The sequence below is a fragment of the Micromys minutus genome (assembly GCF_963924665.1).
Source record: "Micromys minutus genome assembly, chromosome: 18".
NCBI classification, from domain to species: domain Eukaryota; kingdom Metazoa; phylum Chordata; class Mammalia; order Rodentia; family Muridae; genus Micromys; species Micromys minutus.
This window is the reverse complement of record NC_137953.1, coordinates 39,738,182-39,753,954: the sequence shown is the minus strand read 5'-3', so window position 1 is coordinate 39,753,954 and position 15,773 is coordinate 39,738,182. Positions and strand designations below refer to the sequence as shown.

General features: G+C 38.5%; 1 protein-coding gene across 2 annotated transcripts in view; it reads left to right on the top strand.

Annotated features, from left to right (window-relative positions):
- Positions 1-15,773, top strand: part of AGK (acylglycerol kinase) — a gene marked incomplete at its 5' end in the record, with an annotated part of 73,750 nt that overhangs the window by 20,222 nt on the left and 37,755 nt on the right. For both annotated transcript variants that reach the window (XM_080932088.1, XM_080932089.1), the window contains 2 exons: positions 7,683-7,762; positions 12,629-12,704. In XM_080932088.1, the coding sequence (XP_080788214.1) occupies positions 7,683-7,762; positions 12,629-12,704 (156 nt within the window). The remainder of the gene's footprint in view (positions 1-7,682; positions 7,763-12,628; positions 12,705-15,773) is intronic.

Genomic DNA, 15,773 nt, shown 5'->3' with positions numbered 1-15,773 from the left:
CTGGTACCAACTTCTGTCTAGAGTTTTTATTGCTATGAAGTGACACCATGACTACTACAGCTCTCAGAAAGAAAGGCATTTAGTTGGGGCCAGCTTACAGTTCAGAGGTTTACTCCATTGTCATAATGGCAGGAAGCATGGCAACACGCAGGTAGACATGGTGCTAGAGAGGTAGCTGAATGATCTACACCCAAATCAGAAAATAGCAGGAATAGAGAGACACACTGGGCCTGTCTTGAGCATCTGAAACCTTAAAGCCCACCCCTCAGTGACACACTTCCTCCAACAAGGCCACACCTACTTTAACAAAGCCAGACCTCTAATAATGGCACTCCCTATGAACCTACGAGGGCCATTTTCATTCAGACCCTCACAGCTGAGTTAGTTACTTCATTCCTGGTGGAATCCTAGAAGGGAATGGGTCAGAACAGAACAAATTATGATATTTTTCAGGGAAATGTCTAGATACAAGAATAAAGAAAACACAGAAGTGATAATGGGAGGGTTGTGTGTGTGTGTGTGTCTGTGTGTGTGTGTGTGTGTGTGTGTGTGTGTGTGTGTGTGTGTGTGTGTGTACTTGTCTATACAGGTGTGTACGGAGGCCAGAGGTTAGCATAGGCATGTTATCTTCCCTAGCTTTCCCTAGTTATTTTTTTAAGACAGTGTCTCTTACTGAACTTGGAGCTTGATATTTCATTTCAGCTAGACTTGGCTGGCCAGGGAGCCCCTGGGATCTGCCTGGACTTACCTCCTAGCAACACTGGGGTATAGACATATGCTGATACTCTCAGTTTCTTACCTGGATACTGGGGATCTCAACTCAATGTCGTATGCTTGGACAGTAAGCACTTTACTTTTTATATATCTACTGAGTGATCTTCCCAGCACAGCAGCTTGTTATTTAGAAGATGTAGAAAGGATCTCTACCAGAGCCAGATCCAGCTCAACACCATCAGGACTCACTGCCTGCCCACAGATTGTTGAGCACCCAGAGGAGCCTCAGGAGCACTCTCCCTTCTGAGTCCACGGGTGAGTCCCCACTTTCTCTCCAAGGACTATTCAGAGAGAGACCACAGGGAACCCCCAGGGCACAGGTATCACTGTGTTGCCTGGGAATGGACTGATGCGAGCTCTATCTGAGTGATCCCAGAGCTAGAGCAGGCCCACTGCCATCGAAACTCACAGCCTGCCTGCCTAGAGCTGAAACACCCAGGAGCAACCTCCCTCTCGAGCATATAGGCTCACAGGAGAGGCAAGCTCCAGTGAAAGACAAGATCAGCTAGCATCACAGATAACAAGATGGCAAGAGACAAGTGCAAGAACCTAAGCACCAGAAACCAAGACAACCTGGCGACATCTGAACCCAGTTTTCCCACCACAGCAAGTAATGGATCTCCCAATACACTGGATAAACAAGATTTGGACTTAAAATCATACCTAATGTTGATGATTGAGGGCTTTGAGAAGCACATGAATAACTCCCTTAAAAAAAATGATAGGATAACCAGGAGAACACAGGTAAACAAGTAGAAGCTCTTAAAGAGGAAACACAAAAATCATTTAAAGAGTTACAGGAAAATACAACCAAAAAGGTAAAGGAATTGAACAAAACCATTCAGGTTCTAATAACTGAAATAGAAGCAATAAAGAAATCACAAAAAGGAGTTAACCTTGGAGATGGAAAACCTAGGAAAGAGATCAGGAGTCATAGACACAAGCATCACCAACAGAATACAAGAGATGGAAGAGAAAATCTCAGGGCCAGAAGATACCATAGAAAACATTGACACAACAGTCAGAAAATGCAAAAATCAAAAAGCTCCTAACCCAAAACATCCAGGATATCCAGAACACAATGCAAAGACCAAACCTAAGGATAATAGGTATAGAAAAGAGCAAAGACTTTTTTCGCTAAGAGGCCTAGTAAATATCTTCAACAAAATTAAGAAAACTTCCCTAACCTAAAGAAAGAGATGACCATGAACACACAAGAAGCCTACAGAACTGCAAATAGATTGGACCAGAAAAGAAATTCCTCCTGACACATAATAGTCAAAACATCAAATGTTCAAAACAAAGAATACTAAATGCAGTAAAGGAAAAAGGACAAGTAACATATAAAGGCAGACCAATCACAATTGCATGAGACATCTCAACAGAGAATGTGAAAGCTAGAAGATCCTGGACATACATCAGATAGCCTTTAAGAGAACACAAATGCCAGCTCAGGTTACTATATCCAGCAAAACTCTTAATTACTATACAGGGAGAAACCAAGATATTCCAGAATAAACTAAATTTACATAATACCTGTCCACAAATCCATAGATAATAGATAGAAAACTCCAACACAATGTAGGAAACTACACCCCAGGAAAAGCAAATAACCTTCTTGCAAAAAAACCAAAAGAAGAAAACCACACAAACATAATTCTACCTCTAACAACAAAAATAGCAGGAAACAAAAATCACTATTCCTTAATATCTCTTAATATCAATGGACTCAATTCTTTAATAAAGACGTAGACTATCAGACTGGATATGTAAACAGGATCCAGCATTTTGCTTCATACAGGAAACTCATTTCAGCAACAAAAATAGATACTACCTCAGAGTAAAAGGCTGGGAAAAAACTTTACAAGCAAATGGTCCCAAGAAACAAGCTGGGGTAGCCATTCTAATATCAAATAAAATAGATTTTTAACTAAAAGTTATCAAAAAAGATAAGGAAGGATACCTTTTACTCATCAAAGGAAAAGTCTATCAAGATGAACTCTCAATCCTGATCATCTATGCTCCAAATACAAGGGCATCCACATTCATAAAAGAAGCTACTAAAGTTCAAAACATATATTGCACCACACATAACAGTAGGAGACTTCAACTCCCCATTCTCATCAGTGGACAGATCATGGAAGCAGAAACTAAACAGAGACACAGTGAAACTAACAGAAGTTAAGAACCAAATGGATTTAACAGACATCTATAGAACATTTTATCCTTAAACAAAAGAATACACCTTCTTCTCAGCACCTCACTGTACTTTTTCCTAAATTGACCATATCATCTCACAAATCATGCCTCAACAGATACAAGAAGGTCAAAATAATCTCATGCATCCTATCAGATCACCATGAATTAAGACTTGTCTTCAATAACAACAAAACAACAAAAAGCCTACATACACACAGAAGCAGAACAATGCTCTCTACTCAATGATAACTTGGTTAAGGAAGAAATAAAAGAGAATTAAAGACTTTTTAGAATTTAACAAAAATTAAGGCACAACATACCCAAACTTATGAGATACAATGAAATCAGTGCTAAGAGGAAAACTCAATTCTGAGTGCTTCAAAAAAGAAACTGGAGAGAGCATACACTAGAAGATTGACAGTACATGTAAAAGCTCTAGATCAAAAAGAAGCAGATACACCCAAGAAGAGTAGAAAGCAAGAAATAATCAAACTCAAAATCAACCAAGTAGAAAAAAAGAACTGTACAAAATGAGGAGCTGGTTCTTTGAGAAAATCAACAAGATTGATAAGCCCTTAACCTGACTAACTAGAGAGCACAGAGAGAGTATCCAAATTAACAAAATCAGAAATGAAAGTGGAGACATCACAACAGAAACTAAGGAAATTCAAGAAATCATCAGATCCTACTACAAAAGCCTATACTCAACAAAACTGGAAAATCTAGAGGAAATGGACCATTTTCTAGACAGATACCAGGTACCAAAGTTAAATCAGGATCAAATAAACCATTTAAACAGTCACATAACTTCTAAAGAAACAGAAGCAGTCATCAAAAGCCTTCCAGCCAAAAAAGGCCAGGACCTCATGGATTTAATGCAGAATTCTATCAGACCTTCATAGAAGACCTAATACCAATGCTCTCCAAACTGTCCACAAAATAGAAACAGAAGGATGCTACTCAATTCATTCTTCGAAACCACAGTTATGCTTATATCTAAAGCACACAAAACCCTACAAAGAAAGAGAACTTCAGAATAATTTCCCTTATGAACATTGATGCAAAATACTCAATAAAATTCTTACAAACAGAATCCAAGAACACATCAAGACGATCATTCACCATGACTAAGTAGGCTTCATCGAAGGGATGCAGAGATGGTTCAATATATGGAAATCCATCAATGTAATCCACTATGTAAACAAACTCAAAGGAAAAAAGAAAACACATTATCATTTCATTAGATGCTGAGAAAGCATTTGACAAAATTCAATACCCCTTCATGTTAAAAGTCTTGGCAAGATCAGGAATTCAAGTCCCATACCTAAACATAGTAAAAGCAATATACAGCAAACCAGTAGCCAACATCAAACTAAATGGAGAGAAACTTGAAGCAATCCCACTAAAATCAGGACTAGATAAGGCTGCCCACTCTTCCCCTACCTATTCAATATAGTACTAGAAGTCCTGGCTGGAGCAATTAGACAACAATAGTAAGTCAAAAGGGTACAAATTGAAAAGTCAGAAATCAAAATATCACTATTTGCAGATGATATAATAGTATACTTCAGTGACCCCAAAAATTCCACCAGAGAACCTTTACAGCTGATAAACACTTTCAGCAAAGTGGCTGGATATAAAATTAACTTAAACAAGTCAGTAGCTGTCTTTTATTCAAAGGACAAACAGACTGAGAAAGAAATTAGAGAATTGACACCCTTTACCATAGTCACAAAGAATATAAAATATTTTGGTGTGACCCTAACCAAGCAAATGAAGGATCTGTATGACAAGAACTCCAAGTCTCTGAAGAAGAAAATTGAAAAAGATCTCCGAAGGTGGAAAGATCTTTCATTCTCATGGATTGGGAGGATAAACATAGTAAAAATGGCCATTTTGCTAAAAGCAATCTACAGATTTACTACAATCTCCCATCAAAATTCCAAATGAGTTCTTCTTAGAGTTAAAAAGAGCAATATGCAAGTTCATTTTGAATAACAGAAAACTCAGGATACCAAAAACTATTCTCATCAATAAAAACTTGGTCACCATCCCTGACCTTAATCTGTATTACAGATTAATTGTGACTAAAAACTGCCTGATATTGGTACCAAGACAGGCAGCGTAGATCAATGGAACAGAACTGAAGACCCAGAAATGAACCTACACACCTATGGTCACTTGATCTTTGACAGAGGAACTAAAAACTTTCAATGGAAAAAGGACAGTGTCTTCAACAAATGGTGTTGGTTCAACTGGCAGTCAGCATGCAGAAGAATGCAAGTCAACTCATTCTTATCTCCTTGTGCTTAAATACAAGTGGATCAAAGACCTCTACATGAAATCAGACACACTGAAGCTAACAAGAGAAAGTGTCGAAGAGCTTAGAATCCATAGGTACAGGGGAAATTTTTCTGAACAGAACACCAATGGTTTATGCCCTAAGATCAAGAATTGATAAATTGTACCTCATATAATTGCAAAGCTTCTGTTAGACAAAGGACATTGTCAAAAGGACAAAATGGTAGCCAACACATTGGGAAAAGATTTTTACCAATCCTACATCTGATAGGGGGCTAATATCCAATATATCCAAAGAACTCAAGAAGTTAGACTTCAGAGAATCAAACAATCCTATTAAAAAATGAGGTACAGAGCTAAACAAAGAATTCTCAATTGAGGAATATTGAATGGCTGAGAAGCATCTAAGGAAGTGCTTGACATCCCTAGTCATCAGGGAAATGCAAATCAAAACAACCCCGAGATTCCACCTCACACTAGTCAGAATGGCTAAGATAAAAAACTCAGATAACAGATGCTGGGGAGGATGTGGAGAAAGGAACATTCCTCCACTGTTGGTGGGTATGCAAGCTGGCACAACCACTCTGGAAATCAGTCTGGTGGTTCCTCAGAAAACTAGACATAGTACTGCCTGATGACCCAACTCTACCACTTCTGGACATATACCCAAAAGGCACTCCAACATATAACAAGGACACATGCTCTACCATGTTCATAGCAACCTTATTTATAATAGCCAGAAACTAGAAAAAAAAAAAAAAAAAAAAAAAAAAACCCAGATGTCCTTCAACAGAGGAATAGATACAGAAATTGTGGTACATTTACATAATGGAGTACTACTCAGCTATTATAGATAGTGACTTTATGAAATTCTTAGGCAAATGAATGGGACTAGAAGTTACCTTCCTAAGTGAGGTAACTGTGGTATGAATTCGCTGATTAGTAGATACTAGCCCCAAAATCTCAGAATATACAAGAAACAATTTATAGACATATGAAGCTTGAAAAGATGGAAGAGCATAATGCAGATGCCTCAGTCCTTCTTCAAAGGGAGAACAAAACATTTATAGGAGGAAATATAGGGATAGAGGTGCAGGGGTTGAAGAAAAGATCGTTCAGAGACTGCCTCATCTGTGGATCCACCCCATATGCAGTCACCAAACCGAAGCACTATTGCTGATGCCAAGAAGTTCTTACTGGCAGGAACCAGATATGGATGTCTCCTCAGAGGCTCTGCCAGAGTCATACAAATACAGATGAGGATGCTTACAGCTAACCATCAGACTGAACACGGGGACCCCAATGAAGGAGCTAGAGAAAGGACTGTAGGAGTTGGAAGGGTTTGCATCCCCATGGAAATAACAACATTATCAACCAACCAAATCCTTCAGAGCTCCCATGAACTAAAACACCAAGCAATGAGTACACATGGAGAGACTCATGGCTCCAGTTTCATATGTAGCAGAGGATACCATTGTCTGGCATCAGTGGGAGAAGAGGCCCTTGGTCCAGTGAAGGCTCATTTTTTTCAGTGTAGGGGAATGCCAAAGTGCTGAGGTAGGAGAGGGTGGTTAGGAGAGGGAGCAGCTTCATGGAGGCAAGGGGAGGGGAAGGGGGAATGGGAGTGGGGGTAAAGTGGATATTTGAAAAGTAAATACAGAGACTATCCAATTAAAAAAAAAAAAAAAGAAGGGATCTTTAATGGACAGAGAGGAAGCAGATTTACACTAAGTCGTTCAAATCAACATCTTTCTATAACTTTCTCCCCTGTAATCTTTATACTTCTTTTCTAGAATTCTTTTTTTTTTCAACAGCCAAGACCTGAAGTTTTTGGCCTTTTTAGTGTTTTGCTATCATGATTCTTTTCATTAGCAGTCTTCCCCAGTTTAGATGTCTCAGTAGTAGCTCCCATTCTTTTGTTGTTTTGAATCCTCATATTTAATCCTTTGATTCTTGATTCTATTCAGCCTTAGAGCAATAGAGTAGAAAAGGTTTGAGCAATGGGTTTCTTCTGTGTATGTAGATGGTGAAAATTAACAAAAATTCCCGAGCAATAAGTTTAGTAATGGACTAAAGGAGAAAGGGTTGTAGTATGAAAACTGAAGCCACAGGTAAATGTCCCTTCTCATAGCCTGGGGCCTTGCAGGATATGTGTTTATAATAAAGTCAAGAAATGATACTGTCCCTGGTAAGTGAAGCAAGGTTTTTGTCCTAATGTAAAATGGGGCTGTTGTTATTGAATGACAACATACTTTTTGTTCTCTTGGTTGTGGTGATTCTGTTATGGAGATCGTAACAGACCTTTTGCTTTTTGGCTGGAAGTAAATTCTTTGGGGATGAAAAAACATAAGTGATTAATAGCCAAATAAAGTAGATAATTGAAAACTTCTCTTTTTTTCTTTTTTCAGGTGTTTGGCAACCAGCTCATTCCTCCCAATGCACAAGTGAAGAAAGCTACCGTGTTTCTCAATCCTGCAGCTTGCAAAGGGTATTTCAGTTTGTGACTTACTGTATTTAGGTTTTCTAAAGGCAGAGGACAAAATCCTCACAGAGGCAGGTAGTAGACTGTGTAGGACTGGGATGACTGCGATTGCTCTACTGCCACAGGAGTTATTCTCACTGTGGAGGTGAGGGTTCCTGTGGAATAAGCATGAATAAACATGCCGTGAGTACATGTTCAGCAAACACTGAAAACTGGCTTCAGCTTGAGAGTGGTCCTTCTGGGAAGGATTTTCTTCTGCTCTCCATAACTATGTTAGGCTGTCACCACAAACAGAGATGTATAAGAAGATCCAGAGCACAAGTTCTTACACAGCATAGCCAGAGTACACCCAGTACAGCAGTGTATCAGTCACCGTGGTCTGGTGAGGGCAGCAGAGATGACACTCAGGATGACAGTGCATTCTTTCCAAAGTAGGGGCTCTTCAGCTGGTCTTGGAGGAGAATGTTCACCCTTCCCAAACAAGGATGTGGCCGTAGGGCAGTAACTAAGGCTAGGAATGATTGTTCTTCACTACGTGCTGCTGAGGTGGGAAGGGCAGCAGGGCTTTGGCTGTAAGTGGTGTACTTGGGGCCTAGTTGATTGTACCCGTTGTATCACCTGAATTGGAGGATACTGTGAGGACTCAGAATTGCCCTATCTGGGGGAAAAAGCCATAAGCAGGAATAAAAAAGTTTACAGTGTTAATTAGGTTGTTGGGAATATAAATGCAAAGGCATCACTGTTCACTTTAAAGAAACAGTTTAAAATTTACCTTTAAAATATGGAATGAAAAAAATGAAGAGAAAAAAATACCTATTTTGTTTCCAGTGTCCAGATCGTTTATGCTTTGAGTCATTTGTATTCACGTAATTGGTGAATATATGTTAGGCTGGACGCCGTAAGATTGAAGTTTCAGGACATCAATGAGTAGTTGAGGCTGGATTTTAAGTCTTTAGGCACTGTTTTCTGGAGCAAAAAGAAGCAGGGGCCCCCAAATTCAGTTCTGTAGGATCTTTGTAAGAGGTGTATTGACCTCCTCTGTAAGTTGTACCTACAGATCACGCAGTTTAGCCGTGCTTAATAGAATATTACTAAACTTGGTTAAGGCCACTTCATAAACAGACCAGTTTTTTTTTTGTTTTGTTTTGTTTTGTTTTTTACTGTACTAGTTTTATTTTTTTATTTTTATTTTTTTTCTTTCTTTTTATTCATTAATCATTTTATTCATTTACATTTCTTTCTTTTTTTTAAAACTTTATTTTAAAAAACAAAGATAAAAGAAAAAAATTTTAAACATTTTTGCATAAATGTATACAAATACAATTGTGTCAGTGCTTGGCTTTTTTTTTTTTTTCTTTAAGGTTTGATACTCTGCATTAAGGTCTTACTAGTTACAATGAGCAAAAAGTACATGTAAAACAGGATGTAACCCGGAATTAGTCAACGTTTTCTTGGAACAGACCAGTTTTTATCTCAGTTATAAATGATACAAGTTCTTACACAGCACAAAGTATTATCAGTCACCGTGGTCTGGTGAGGGCAGCAGAAAGCTCAGGCTCTCTCTCTCTCTCTCTCTCTCTCTCTCTCTCTCTCTCTCTCTCTCTCTCTCTCTCTCTCCTCCCTCCCTCCCTCCCTCCCTCCCTCCCTCCCTCCCTCCCTCCCTCCCTCTTTCTCTCTGTGTGTGTTTGCTTCTGCTTCTAGAATATTCTGAGTTACTTAGCCTCCTAAATCTTCAGTTTAGTTATCTATAAAACTAAACAACATAATAGACACAAAACCAAAACACATACATTAAGAACCACAATGTAGAATGTAATGTATTTGTGTCTACCTGGGTTCAGAATATCCTCTACTTTGTACTCTCATTTTCCCCAAGAATTCTTGCAAGCCCTCTTTTACCCTTCTTTAAAGATAGCTGTTTGATGTGTCCTTTAGAAATCTTTATAATTTCTGGCGAAATCATTTTGGCAGTTTCCTTAAGATAGAATTAACTACTGTAAGTTCTGGCTTCCAATAAGTGCTTGGATGTGGGTTTTATTGTTGTTTGTTTTGCTGCTGTTGTGCTTTTTTCCAGCCCATATTGTTTTAATATTCATGACTTAATTTTTTCGAGATTTAGGTCCTTTTTACATTTTATACTAGCTGCATGTACTGGAAGGCTTTTATTTCCGTTTTCCACCAGTGTGTGTATGAGGAGCTGTGTGTGCTCATGCACATTGAGGCCTGAGGCTGACCTTCAGTTGCTCCTCCACTTTCCTCACTGAGGCAAAGGCTTGCAGTCCAACTCAGAGCTCGCCGCATCACGGCTGCTGTCCCTAACCAGCTTGCTGTGGAGTTCCCTGTCTTCAGAGGCCCAGCTGGCCGTCACATCCACAGGGTGCTTCTGTGGGTTTTGGGGATCTGAACTCCAAGTCTTCACACCTGAGCTTCTTCAGCCAGCCTTAACCATCACTGAGACATCAGTCCAGCCCCCACTTACATTTCTAAAATTAAGGCAGGCTCTTGTTTGCAGTGCAGTACTTTATCTAAAGCCAGGCAAAAGTGCAGCCACAGATGGCCTCCTATAGCAAGATGGATCCCTGTATGCACCTGGGACACAGAGCTCTAAAACGCTCCACACCTTTTGTTTTAAAGCTTTTACTATTTAATGGCCCCATTTTTGTCATTGTGGCTATGCACTAACACATAATGTATAATTTATTGTGCAGCTATCTCATTATGTAGGACTGGTTTAAAACTTCAGGAAACTTTAAGAAACAAGGTAACTATGTGTTTACTGTTAATAAATAATACATTAAAGAAGTAATTATCTTGTGTATTGCCTGAGTCTGGAAATTGCCTTGAGTACATAAAGTTTTTATTCAGGCCTGGTGCTATTGCACCCTTAATTATGTAATAAATAATTTATTTCTTACTGGCAACACTTGTTTTTCAATCTGAAGAAAAGTCTTTTTGCTTTTATTTTGAGATTTCCTGAAGCAGTAGCATCATACAAAGATGCGAATGAACAAGTAGTGCTCAGCTTGTTCTCAGGTCAGCAGAGGTGCAGCGCTGTTAAAACTGACAGGACGGAGTCAGACTTCATCAGAGCTTTGCTTTTAGGAGCTAGATCTGCTCTGCTCCCGGCATTCTCATTCCAGCAGTAAATGCCCCAACCTTCCCTGTTGTTCTGGGCTAGGTGCAGACACGGTGAGGGGAGAGGGAATTCACTCCATGGCACTTTCCTGTCCATTCTGATGGTGGCACATATGCTCATTAGGACCAGCGGTTTGGGAGCCAGCATCTTCTCAGCTTCCATCCTAGTTCACCATAAGGAATGTTGCTTATATTGCCATTTTGTTCTTTTCAGTGAAGTTGGTGGATTTCTTCTGTGTTCAACTCTTAAGTGTTCCTTATTAGCTGCCTTTGAATTTCTCATATAAATAACCTCTAAAAATTCGGCTGGAGAGATGGCTCAGTGGTTAAGAGCACTGACTGCTCTTCCAGAGGTCCTGAGTTCAATTCCCAACTACCACATGGTAGCTCACAACCATCTGTAATGGGATCTGATGCCCTCTTCTGGCACACAGGTATATATACAGATAGAGCACTCATACATTAAATAAATAAAATCAATCTTTAAAAAAAATATATATCATTAAGAAAGGCAAAGCATGCATCATCGTTTTTTAAGGAAATTGTATTTTAGTAAGACAGCTAAGTGAAAATGTACATAGAAGTTAGGTGTTTTAATACTGCTTCTGTTTTGTGTGTGTGAGTGTGTATTTTATTTGATTCCAACTTTGCCATTTGTGTGGAGAGACTTTTGCCACTTCTGCCTTTTATTCCTGTACTGTTTTTGAGTCTTGCCCTGAGTTGGATTGGAGTGCAGTAATGGAATACTGTTCTTGAGAAGTACACAAGCTTGTCCAAAAGGCTGTCACAGCCATGTTGTTTCCTTTCCTCAGAATTTACCTCTACAATTGGAGATTCATTCCCGCATTCATTCGTATTCTAGTCCATCATTTACTTAGTAAGTACCTTTGAATTATCCCATCTGTAATCCTAGGAGTTGGAGGATTCAGGAATTAATAAGGACTGATAACTATTTTTGTAAGTTTCTTGAGTGGTCCTAAAGACAGTTTTGAAAGCTGTCTTCATTATGTGATACAAACATTGCTGATGGACAGATGTCTATCAAGTGCTACCAAAACAAAGATGGGCTTCTGTGCTTGGGAGATGTCGGCTGGCTTTACATTAACTATCCTTGTTAGTCATCTATCCTATAGATACCCTTTGCTTTTCCTTTCCTAGCAAAATTCAGCTCTTACAGCAATACTTTTGATCTGCCTCTACAAGTTTAAAACTTTGGAATGACCCCCTAGTGTTTAAACTTAAAAAACAAATGTGTCTTTTTCCAGAAGAGCATGCTGTTTAGTAAAGGATTAAGTAAATCTGTTTTGTTCCCCTGGGCCGTATAAATAATGTTACAGTAAATACCTCTTTTAGGAGAATGTAAGTAAGTTCCAGTGACAGACAAATGTCTGAGAGTGTGAGTTGTTCAGACAAGCCCTGTGTGATGTCGTGCTTTATCTGCTCCGTTGCTGTATCTGGTATTGGGAATTCCAAGTGGGTCAAGCTTTGTTATTTTGAGTGGAGCTATATCTACTGCTCATTGTTGCTCTAGAGAATGTGGCTTTCCAAATGTGTACAAGCTGATTATATAAGGCAAGGGACAAACTATTTCTCTATCTGTGGTAACTCGATGTTGAACTTCCTATTCTTGAACAAATAAAGTCTGTGTTCTCTAGGGCACATGGTTACAATTTTTTATTCTCAGCTAGAAAATGTGTTTTAAAATATATCGTGTTTTTTCTCCCTCTTTTTCTACAGCAAAGCCAGAACTCTATTTGAAAAAAATGCTGCCCCAATTTTACACCTGTCTGGCATGGATGTGACTGTCGTCAAGGTAAGACTTCCTCTAATAGTCTTTATGTACACAGACCACCATTTTTAATGTATTCATGTATTCTCTGCTCTTGCCTTCTAAGCAGAACCCAGTTTTCACTGAAGATAAGAAGAAAATCAATGCTGTGTCTTGTTCTATTAATTACTCAAAGCAGTTGTGTTTTCTCCTGACACAGTCAGCTTTTCATTTCAGCACAGGCCCAGGTGGGTGTGCAGAGGTGCTGATGCTTTGCAGCAGGTAGAACTACATCTCTCAGTTGTAGAGGCCACTCCCCAAATACAAAGCCCTCTGATTTGAGGGCTCTAATGTCTTGGTAGTTCTAATAGCAGGTAAACATTTTCTTTGTGGTAAAAAATTATTTGTGATAAAGAATTTTTTAAAGTATTTTAAAATTTTAAAAATCATTAGAATTTTTGAGATTTTAGGTAAGAAGGAAAGAGGACAAAATAAATGAGAAGGAACTGTAAACCTTAGACATCTCAGCTTTCCATTTTGATGAATTTTAAGCAGCATGTGTGAGTGTACGGGGTTATGCATTTAGTCAGAGCCAACCTTCTGCTGTATTTGTTTTAATTAATTAAAGACAATTGTGTGTATGAGTGTTTTGTGTGTGTGTTTGTGGACTGCATGTATGCCTAGTATTCACAGAAGCCAGAAGAGAATTATCAGGACCCCTGGAACTGGAGTTATAGATATTGTGTGCCACCAAGTGTGTGCTGGGACGCCAACAAGATCCACCGGCAGAGCAGCAAGTACTTAACTGTTTGGCCATCTCCTCAGCCCCTGCCCCTCCAGTTTTAAAACTGTTTATAGTTTTAAATATTTTTTGTTTTTGAAATTATGGTATGATTTACAATTTTCCTCTTCCATTTCCTTCCTCCAGACAGAGCCATAGACCCCTCCTTACTAAAATGGTGTTTCTAATAATATTTTGATTCTTTTGAGTCTTTCGTACAATATTTTTGATAATTTTCATTCTCAACTCCTCCCACTAAGTCATCCCAGATCTACCTCTCCAACTGCACTCCCTAGTTTGTAACCCCTCCTAACTTCATGTCCTTTAAAAGTTTTTATTAACTCAATTTTGTGCTACTATCCACTAGAGTGTAGCAGACCTGCCAGGGATCAGCTCTTAAAGAAAACTGTTTCTTCTCTAGAAGCTGTGATTTGTCAGTAGCTCCTTAATTAGTGGTGGCAGCTCCTAAGCCATTTTCATCATCCTATGGTGACTGAACTGATGTTAGTCTATTTCTAAATTACACTTTGAGTATGTCATAGAGATTAGGAGGTCATGCATATCAGACTTGCTCTTGCAGTTGATTGCCTCTGGGATTAGGAGAAAGGGGAAGGAAGTGTTTGCATGAGCGTCTACAGTGTGCCACAGTCTAGGTGTGAGAGAGCATATGGTGGTCCTGTAGGGCTGCTGTCATTAGTTCCTTATTATTTGGTGAAACTCTTGAATAAAACTCTGGGCCTGGATCTTGCCGAAGGGAGGTGGTGCATATTCAATAGCACTACTAATAGTACTTCAGTCTGTCTCTCTTTGGCAAGAGAAATTCTTTAAAGAATTTGTTTCTCTTCGGTTTTCACATCAGCTGGCATTGAGCTGTTTATAATGTCCTCGTGTTCACTCTTAACTGTGTGTAGCTTTTGTAATGCCCCATGTTACTCTTCACCTCAGCTGGGCCTGCTCTACACACACACACACACACACACACACACACACACACACACACACACACACACAGTAGTCTTCAAAGTCTTCAAGACACTTTCTAATTTAATTAGTTACTGCTGAGGACCCAGTTTACCTATTGATCTTTTTACTGACAAAGTTGTTTCATTTCTCCTTTTCTTTAAAAAAAATCTTAATTTTTTTCTTCATTTTACTTTATTTGCTGTTCTGCTGGTGTGAGATTTTCGTTGGTTTACCGCCCCCCACCCCCACCCCTGCCCCGACGCTGTATATTTACAGCTGTTGCTTCACCTGTGTCCTATCACTGCAGACACAGTTCTTTCATTATCATTGCTCACGATTTTCCCATTTCTATCACGACTTTTGCTTCACCTGTGAGTTACTTAATGTGTTTTAATTCTCATATCTAAAGGCTAAAGGGCTTATGGGTATTATTTTGTTAATGATTTCTGAATTAACTACATTGTGATCAAAGAAATATACTATATATATAATTTCAGGATCAAAGCTGTCTTTGGATTTAGATTGAATATAGTTTGTTTTTTATGTGTTCTATCTATGCCATAATATTTGATATCAATTACTAAATATTATATTGTTTATGACCTACAAACCCAATCTATTCCTTGTGTACTGCAAATTTTCTATTTCTCTCCTGTTTTGTTTTTTTAATTTTGCTCTTAATGATAATACCTATTTTAAACTAACCTGTCAGGGGAATTACAAATCTCCCAGTATGATTGTGAATTTGCCCATTTCTATAGATAATTTTTTATTATATCTTAAAATAATTAACTCAAGAGCTGGACTGAACACAAGAAATTTGATTAAAGGCAGTTTAATTCGCTAAATGTTTGTTGTAAGTTGATACACTTTGGATGTGAACTTTAGCCTTTAGTGGTTGAGGTTCTCCAGCCCAACTATAGATATATTTAAACCCATTTCTCTGCTAGTTGTGTATTGGTATGTAAGACCTCGATTCAACTATTGCTTTTCTTAATAGGATCTTACTGGTCAGCAGTCTGTTTAGAACTGTCTTTGTGTTTGTCCAGGCAGGAATCCTTAATGTCAGGGTGGAGAAGAATATGGCCTTATTCATGATAGCCTGATTTGACTGTTGTGTGGCCCATGTGGTCTCCACTAAGCATCCTTACATGGTAACTGAGCTTTCTGGAATGAATAAAACATTGTCCCATTTTATTTCTAAATACTTGAATATATTTGTTTTAATAAGGAAGTATATTTTTCTGTGTAAATATATTGACATCTACAACAAATGTAACAATACTTTAATACCAAAGTCTTTGGTTTTTGTATTTTGTAATTTTCCCAATTTAAGAAAATAGGTATTAAAGAGAGATTAAATTATTAGT